The sequence below is a fragment of the Mandrillus leucophaeus genome, unplaced genomic scaffold (genome assembly GCF_000951045.1).
Source record: "Mandrillus leucophaeus isolate KB7577 unplaced genomic scaffold, Mleu.le_1.0 Scaffold110, whole genome shotgun sequence".
NCBI classification, from domain to species: domain Eukaryota; kingdom Metazoa; phylum Chordata; class Mammalia; order Primates; family Cercopithecidae; genus Mandrillus; species Mandrillus leucophaeus.
Genome location: NW_012099210.1, coordinates 3,396,795 through 3,406,261, shown reverse-complemented (window position 1 = coordinate 3,406,261; position 9,467 = coordinate 3,396,795). Strand labels below are relative to the sequence as shown.

The following is a 9,467-nucleotide window of genomic DNA, read 5'->3' as shown; positions in this document are numbered from 1 at the left end:
GTAATGCAGATTAATCTGATTTTCCTGTTCTTCTTTTTCAACTGAAGTTCTGAATCAGCTAATCTTGATAATTATTGGGACAGGAAGCAAAAACTGAAATGACTCTGTAATCAAAGAAGCTCCCTGACTATGAGGGGTAATTTTAGTGGAAGCCTGTCTCCTAATGCTGGAACTACATATCTGTTCTGTTTTCCCCATTCCTTATAATTTCTGTGGCTCTCTTTCATTTTGCTAGGATAGCTTTAGACTGATCAATCTGCCTTTGCCTTGCCCTTTAGTATTTAGCTGTTTGGGAATTCTTATCCACCTCCTTGTTTCTGACCCATGGCCTCTATCTTAGGTCTTGGTTCGTGTTTGTTAATCTGTGTTCTCATTGATGGCTTCACCTTCTAACCATTAGCCCTGGCTTTGCTATATTCTCAGTTCTCTCAGTAATAGATTATACTAAACTCTAAAATCCTGAGCTACCTGGGAAATAATGTGCATTTTGTACAGAAAATCCTTAGGAATGCTTAGCATCTATTTGAAACTCCAGATTCAATCTACAACCTCAGTGATTAGAGTTTGAGATAACAGTCACATGGGTCACAAAGGAAGCTTCCTAGATACAAGTGAACCTCATTGTATCCAATGGTTATGCCTTCCAAAGTTATATGTAAGTCTGAGGGGCAATTTTCAAGATAGGTTTTATTTGTTATAGCAATTTTAGGTTCCGAGTGAAATTAAGCAGAAAGTATAGAGTTCCAGGAAATCTTTTTAGAGTGACTAAGGTAAATATATCAGGGAAGATCACTATTTAAAGGAAATTTACTGTGATTTATGATATGAAATGAGAGCTCTCTCTTCTTTATCTTTTGTGAAAATCACTAAGGAGCTAGCTAAATTAGGTAACTATGCCAGTTATCAGTGTAATGCCTCACAGCTCCACCCTTCATTGTCTGCTCTCTGAAAATGGAGGTGGACCCTCTATCTGTCCCTTGCCACTGGCAAAATATTAAGCTGTGTCAGAAGAGGGTGCTTGAAGGACACTGCAGAGGAAGGGGATTTCCTTCCTGGTTCGTGTGTTTATGCCTTCTTGTTCATACTGTACAGCTGCCAGCAGCACGTGTAGGGGACACAAGTGTTGCTGTGTCCATGGAGTTCCAATGGCGCACTGATGGTCAGTCCCATCAAATTTCAAAGGTACTTCTATGGTCAGATTTCCATTGAGCCTTGCAAGCATCTCAATAATTGGCTTCCAGCTTTGGCCTGCCTGCACCCAAGTTGGGTGTTCCCTGTTTGCCTAGTGACTATTGAGCTAGCTCTGTCTTAATCCACCCGAGAACTTCACCATTCAGAGGGGTCATGACCATAGCTTCTACAGTAAGGTGTGAATCCCAACCATGGAGAGGGCTCCTCAGTTCCAAACTTGGTTCTTCCATGGGAACCCTCCTTAAGTCCAAGGGTATTCTTTAGCATGTTATTTATCTCTTTATATAGAAAGGATTTCCTGTTAGAGTTTATCATTCTTTCTCTTAAACTTTCCCTGTTCAAATTACTATATGTTTTTTGTCTCCTAATCGAACCTAACTGATACAGTAACTTTGCAAAAAATAACTCAAATCTCTTATTGTACTCACATGTAAACTGAGGAGACTAGGCTACTTGATCTCAAATGTCCTTTCCAGGTCTAAAATTACATATTTCTAGGAAATTCCAGATTTTTTTCAGGTATTGGGCATGCCCTAAGTATGTTATAATAAACACCACACAGCACTGTATAATTGTGTACTGTCTTCCCCAGCCTCTGTCACAGTAAATGGGTTTTCCTTCTTATTTGAATAACGGTTTTCTCCTTCTGGGTCAAGAGATAGTTACAGCAGCAGCCAGTATCATTTTATGCACACAGTGGGTAATCAAATACTATCAAATCCTCTGTGAGGGTTTTAACTAGGAAGCTATCTAAGGAACAAAATGAAAAACCGGAGGTTAATGTATGAATATGAGAATTTAAAATGCATTATAGATATCATTGTATTCATTTGTGAATATAAATATTGAAAGGATACATTAAGTATAGAAAAATGCTCCCTCTGATATTATTTATTCTAACTCATTACAAAAGACTCCATTCACCACCTCCATTTCCACACAATTTTAAATTTTCTTTTACCTTTCTCTGTCTTTTAGTGACTGTTCAGCTATTAACTTCTTCAGTTCTTCTAGACGCTGAAGATCTCTCATTTCCATTTCTTGCCACTTCTGTTTTTTCATAGCCCAGTATTTTTTAATCTATTGTATAAATGTTACATAAAATTTAAATTAACAACAGATATGTAAAAATGAGGGAAAAAGCCATAACCATATCCACTGGTTCATATTACAAAATTGAATTTAAAGGGCACTTCATCTTTTTTGTTTCATAGATATGCTTATAATATATTGGCAACAGAAAAATAAATTAAAACATGAAGGTAGATGCCCTGAGAAACTGCAAGGTTTAACAATTTCTGCAATGAATGGAAATATAACTTGTGCTGAGACCTAAGGTTTAATCTATGGTTAAAATAATCAACTTTCCAGAGAACCATAATAAAAGTATGTTATTGTCTCTAAAGTATATGATCTAGCTGTTACTCAAGAATATTTTTATCTTTTTATGGTAATGCAGTCTTTAACAAATACAGCATTCAAACTATTTTTATTTTAAAAGCATTAGTTTATTTATGCTAATGGACAGCAGGATGTTGAAAGCTTTATGCTTCTGGGGAAGTGGCAGGAGATAGGTGGGAGGAAGGAGGAAAAGAGCAAATTAGCAGGGTTGTGGTATATAGTACTTCTGACTTATGTGGTAAAATAAAGGTCAGGCTTATCAAGTGCAAAAAGGTGAAAGCAATGTTAATAGTAAGCCTGTTTTACTTCCCTTTTCCAGAAATGTAAGCAAAATGAGAAAACCAGAAGTAGGTATGAGCTGTTTTCAGGGAGCTGAAACCCTTATTCAGGATTTCCCAGTGGGATGAGACAATGAATGTTTATTTGACAGAGGCCCTTTCCACCACTCTGGCCTGCCATGTTGTGCCTGGGTCAAGAGACTGGCTCTTGAAGGGGAGTACCTCAATGGTACATAGTGAGTGACTGGCAGCAGGGGGTCTATTCTGGAAGCTGGGCTAGCCCTACCCCCAAGGTGGCATTTCCTCTTCTGAGACAGAGGTGAATAGGAAAATCTAAGTGGTTTCCTGACTTGCCAACATGGTCTCTGATTTCTGGGAGAATCAAAAGAAGTATCCCAAGCACCATCGCCACAAACAAAGCAACTCTGCAGCCACAAGAGCAACATCTGTTCAATGTTTAATGAATAACTAAATAAGCCCAATGTGCAGTGATATCCACTCCAGATATGACAGAGCTCTGGATTTAGAGAGAACAGAGATAAAGCTAGAAAGGCAGCAGCACCCAAGATGGAGCGTGACAGAGAGGGTGGGTGCAGGAGAGAGAGGAAACATTGATTGACAAGGAGTGTTCTAGAGTCCTAACTGATAAATGCCAGGGAATTCTATTAATGACAGACACGGAAATGTTAGCAATGATTATGTCATCTCCATCTGGGAATTATAAACAAGCTTTATCTTATTCTTTTCTGCATCACCTTATTTTTGCAATGAATCATATTTCTTTTATAATCAGAAAAAAATTAAGCTACTTCAAAACAAATTTTTTAAAAGAACATATATGAAATCAAAGAGCATTTTTCTCTGGGTTAAAACAGACCAATAATATTTCCTTATTCCCAGCATTGGCCTTGGAGAAAGTCAGTGGCTCTTTTGCAGACAATCCCTTGACGACAAGCAGAGTAACCCCGGGTTGCTGGCATCCTCAGATTTCTGACACCACTTGATCACTTGATACACTGTCCTGTGCAGGCCCTAGATGTATGTTATACCTGGAACTTTCTGCAATCTCAAGACTAATTATTTCCATCTTTGACTCTCTGGTACCTTCAGGCATTGCTATAGTATAAGTGTGCTCTCTCTCTCTCTTCCCCTCTCGCTCGCTCTCTCTCTCGATCTAATCCTTTTCAGTGCTTTCTACTGAGCCCTCTGGAACCCCTGTGTCATCATATGTAAAACTCCCTACATCTTCAACCTTCAGAAAACTATTTCCTTGTTTTCGCTGAAATTCTCTGGAGTGAAGGATACTCATATTCTGATACCCTATGTGCCATTTGGCTGGGGAATAGCTTGGGCATTTTCCTCATTGTTAACTGCCTATTTCAGGCCATTGTGATATGTAGAATTCTTTCTCCCTTTGGTGTTAACACCACATGGATATATCACCCTCTACCTGTTGTTTTCATTGGCATGTGTAAATTTCCAAGTCACTCCCAAATTTTCATCAAGATTTCAGATACTTTAGTCGCAGTCTTCTCAAACACAGGCAACTTCGGCCTGTCTGAATGCCCTTCCAACCTTCCTAGACAACTTCAGCATCTGTCTGAATGCCTTCCAAACTGTTTTTCTCATAATTCGATGACTTCCTCCATTCTAGGAAACTTTCTCTTCCTCCAGAATTCTATTATCATTGAAAACAGTTCCAACTGGGAAATCCTGAATAATAGCAATAGACTCTGTGACCAGAACCTACCCTCCCATTTCCCATCATCCTCTGGTCTCCAGTTATATAATGCTATTTCCCTAGTGCATCACTCATCACAAAGCTTTGCTAATTAATATACTTTTCTTCTCTCCCACTAGGCTGCAAGAATTGTGATATATTCAGCTAAAGTGTCTAAAACATAGCATGTACTTAATAACCAGTTGATTGATGACAAAATTGTAGGAACTAGTACTAAATTTATGGTTTCAATTGAATCTTCAATGACAATAAGCATTCCATTTATGAATTCCTGGACAATGCCTCTCAATTTCTCATAGTGATATGCTAAAACCTGTTCACTATGTTCAGCTCCATACCTGCTGCTATTTCCTCACTTTCATCAGAGCAAATAGAAGCTCTACAAGATACCTTTCTTAATGTTCAGCCCATCAGAAGAAGAGGTATTCTTCCTTCTGTTCAAGACTAATGCCTCACCTGGGCTGCAGATCCCATTCCCAATTCCACCTTCTTCATAGCCCCCCTCTTCATCTATCTCCTCCTCTCCTCTGTACCTTCAGCTTCTCGCTCTTTGCTGCTTCCTTCTCACATGGAATTAAACATAATTTTATCCCATTACAATAATTCATAAATTCTTTAGAACCCCAAGATTGTAGCATCATACATTTCATTGTTCCTCTTTGGGCAGGCATCTTAGCATACTTGCTTTCTCCCATGTGCACATCTTCTATTTCACTCCTCACCCATGGTATTCCTACCTCTGTGCTCCACTCCAAAGTCACTGCTCTCACTAGTGAGTTCCAAAGGATCAGATCAAATATCCTTTTCCATCATGATTTTACTTGATGTCTCTGTGTATTTGATTCTATTAACCCTTACCTATAGTATTAAACCCTTATTGACTTTGGGACTTAGACATTCATTTGTTCAACAAGTATTTGTTGAGCACATGATACTGGTACTTAAAATGAAATGAAGCCTCTGCCTTGTGGAACTGAGACTTTCTAGAAAGGGAGACAGATAGTAAATGAATGAATGAATGGAATATTACATGTTGTATTAACCTCTAAGAAAGGGATAAGTAGAGTGATGGTTTAGAAAAATTTGAGTAGAATTAGTAGAAGGTATCTTTTAAATGTCTTAAATAGGACATTTGGATGACATGACATTTGTTTGAAAACCTGGTAGATGAGAGTGAAACACCCATGGGAAGAGATGAAGGGCAGTACATTGGGAAGAGGGTGCAACAGCATTGGATGGGGAAGACCTCACATATGTTGAGAGCTGGGAAGAGGCCAGGGAGCTGGAGCAGGTGGCATAGGTTAAGATTAGAAGCAAGATTGGAGAGCTGCATGGGGGTTAGATGATTTGGCCAGGATATAATTCTAGAAACAAGGAAAAGCCATTGAAGAGACTAAAGCAAACGGTAGCATGATCTGACTTATATTTTAAAAAGAAAGCTCTGGATGTGAAGTGGAGCATGGGTAGTAGAGAAGCTAAGGAGAAACAGGGAGACCAGATAGAAGGAAAAGGCAGCGCTGGTCCCTGGACTCAGGAGATGGATTCAAGTGTTCAGATCTGAGATGTGCTTTTGAGGAGAATCGGAGGGCTCATTGAGAGATTCCAGGAGGGCTCATTGAGAGATTCCATGTGAAGATTGGAGGAAAGACTAATCAAGGACAATTCCTAGGTTTTTTGCTTGAACAGCTGGTTGAATGGTGATACTAGTAACTGAGATAGAAGATTGGGAGAATAATAGGCTTGGAAAAGGAAGAAAATTGAGAACTCAGTTTTGAACATATAACACTTGACAAGCCCATAAGACCTCTAAGTGGAGGGGCCAGACGAACATCTGAAGGTACAGATGGGTGGCTTAGGGGAGAACTCAGTGCTGGAGATCTAAATTAAGGAGATAGCCACATAAACAGTATTTGACACCAGAGGACTGGATGAGGTCTCCAGTATGAGGATGTAAACAGGAAAGAGAATGTGGTTATGCACTCTCATGCTTATTCACTTTTCTGCACAGCTTTCTCTACTAGAATGACTTAATTTCCCTCTTCCACCTGTCAAACTCACTCTATCTTTAAGATCAGAACAAATGCCACCTCCTCCTTGAATCTTCTCCTGAGCCCTCTAGAAAAACAGTAGCTCCATCCATGGCACTCCAATAGCTTATAGTTTATGACCCTTCTTTCTTTGACTACCTGCATTCCTTTACTTTTTTCATGAGGTTCTGCCCCTGGATCTTTACCAATATATTTGGGCATTTGCTACATGCCTGGAAAGTTCTGCCCTGCCTTATTGCTTGGTAAATCCTTCCTATGCATCCTTTAAAGACTCAGTTTTAGCATTGCCTTATCAGCCTTTCTCCCTCTCCTCTCCTCCAGACATAGCTAGCTGTACCTTCTAAGGCATTATTTGTGTATTCTTAGCATAGCATTTCCCATATTAATCTGCATTATTTATCTTTGTATCCTTAGTACATTGTATCATGTCTAACACATAAGAGGGTATAATTGTTCACTCTTAGGTGACTGGAAGCTTCTTCTGGTCTCCGGTCCAAGAATAACAAAGTTGTGCATGGGAACCAGAAGAGCAGTTTTCTTTTCAGGATGGTAAAGCCCGAACTAAGTACTTCCTAAGGACAGTTCCATTCACTTTTCATCAATTAATTCATCCTACAATGTATGTATCAAGAATTATTAGCTTTGCAAGTCTCAAACTGAAGTAAAGACTAAGGGTATTTAACTAGTCCTTTGGGACATTTGTTGAGACAGAGATTTTAAATATACTGATTGTTGAAGGATTCTTACTATATTCCAATGATAGAAGAATCAGAAAGTCAGCATATGATAAGAGTTGAATTTATAGCTTGTCTCTTTACTTCCACATGAAGTTTACAGAAAAACAAAACAAGCACTCATTATCCCCTATCTCCTCTTATTGTTATACTTCTGATTTGTATTGAATGTAAGATGTTTATTTTCACAATCCCACATTTTGTTCATTTTAATAAAGTTAAGCCAGTAAAAGTGTAATAAATACTGTAGAAATAAAAACTGCAGAAACTATTCACCATGTAGATTTTGGAGCCAAAATAATGTCATGCTACTTTTCAGTCTAAGATCATTTTTATATCCTACTTTACTTTTGTAATCTTTCAGATTTGTTTCCTATTAAAAACTATACTTGTAAACAGAACATTTATAATATTAGAGTATCTCAAAGTTTAACTTTAAAAAAAACTTGAACCAGTATTATACAACCATTAAATTCAACATGAAATAAGAACTTCTTATTTATACATAGGAAGCAGAACGTTAGGACAAAAGGGTTAGAGCAGCAAACAGTTGGTCTCTTATTTCACGCTGTGTGATGTTGAATCTTTGAACACATAGACTTCTGTACATTGTTGTCAGGTCATTATCTCTGACCTGTGACCCAGTCAGAAGGAAGTCATAACACTTAACCAGACTCATAAAAGATATGAAATTCAAAGCATCCAGTTCCAGTCCCCATAAGCCATTAAGATAAAGCACATTTTTATTCCATTTTCTAGATTCTAATTAGATAGTTCCTTGCATCTTAAAGATATTCTTTTTTAAGGTAGAGACTAGAATGGTGGTTATTAGAGGCTGGGAAGGGTAAGGGGCAGGGGATGAAGAGAAGTTGTTTTATGCATATTAAACTACAGTTAAATAGAAGGAATAAATTCTAGTGTTCAATAGCACCAGTAGGATGACTATAGTTAATCACAATTCATTGTATATTTCAAAATATCTAGAAAAGAATATCCAGAATGTTCCCAACACAAAGAAACGATGCATGTTTGAGGTAATGAATATCCTAATTACCCTGACTTGATTATTACATGTTTTATGCATGTATCAAATATCCCAGGTACCCCAGAAATTTGTACAATCACTACGCATCAATTATTTAAAAAGATCCCCTTTCTACTTTTGGCCTGGAATATGCAACTCCACACAAAAAGTATGTTTTACATATAACATAGCATTGTATATGTTATATATATATATGTTACATATAACATAGCATTGTTATATGTAAAAACATAACAGGACGTCTTAATAGAAAAGTATGCTTTTTTTACTATAATTTTTCCCATGCACTTCATTTAGATCAATGATGGTCCCTGCACCCCCTAAAATCACCACCAATTGAAGCATGACCCCTCTTTCTATGTGATCAATTTTACAATCATCTATATTTTGCCACATACATTTTTACAACTTTGTGTGAACTTCTGAATGGTAAGGAGCATGCCTTGTACTATCATATTTATTTGTATCTAGTACTGCACCTTTCAGATGAGAGATGCAAGGTATACATTTGCTAAGCTGACCCAATGAGAAAGAACATAGAAAGATAGCATTGCCCAAAATACTTTTCTTATATCAGCTCATATGAATCCAAAAACATCTGGATAGGCAACTTTTCAAACAGTGAGCCAGTTCATTTAGCCAGTTCATGCAGGGGTATGGAGGTGCATTTAATCCCAACAGAGAATGGGGACCTGGTATATCTCTAGGTCAAATTGCTCATGGAAGCCAGATTAAAGGTATTCTATGCTTAGTTATTCCTACTCTCAAAACCTTTCAGCCAACATTATCTCTTCTGTAGTTTGATGGTATGCTTCTGTGTGCTTCAACCTAGGACTGGCTTAAGTTTCTGAATAAAAAATTGGCTTCAGGTTGGGTGCAGTGCCTCACGCCTGTAATCTCACTGAGGCGGGTGGAGCACAAGGTCAAGAGATAGAGACCATCCTGGCCAACATGGTGAAACCCCATCTCTACTAAAAATACAAAAATTAGCTGGGCGTGGTGGCGTGCACCTGTAATCCTAGCTACTCG

The 9,467-nt window shown here is 38.1% G+C and overlaps 1 protein-coding gene and 1 long non-coding RNA gene across 4 annotated transcripts in view; one reads left to right on the top strand and one right to left on the bottom strand.

Annotated features, from left to right (window-relative positions):
* Window positions 1–9,467, bottom strand: part of CCDC148 (coiled-coil domain containing 148) — a 328,544-nt gene that overhangs the window by 70,340 nt on the left and 248,737 nt on the right. For all 3 annotated transcript variants that reach the window (XM_011991765.1, XM_011991774.1, XM_011991756.1), the window contains one exon: window positions 2,153–2,271. In XM_011991765.1, coding sequence (XP_011847155.1) covers window positions 2,153–2,271 — 119 coding nt within the window. The remainder of the gene's footprint in view (window positions 1–2,152; window positions 2,272–9,467) is intronic.
* The window catches only part of LOC105547945, an 87,067-nt gene that overhangs the window by 75,520 nt on the left and 2,080 nt on the right, over window positions 1–9,467 (top strand). The window lies entirely within an intron of this gene.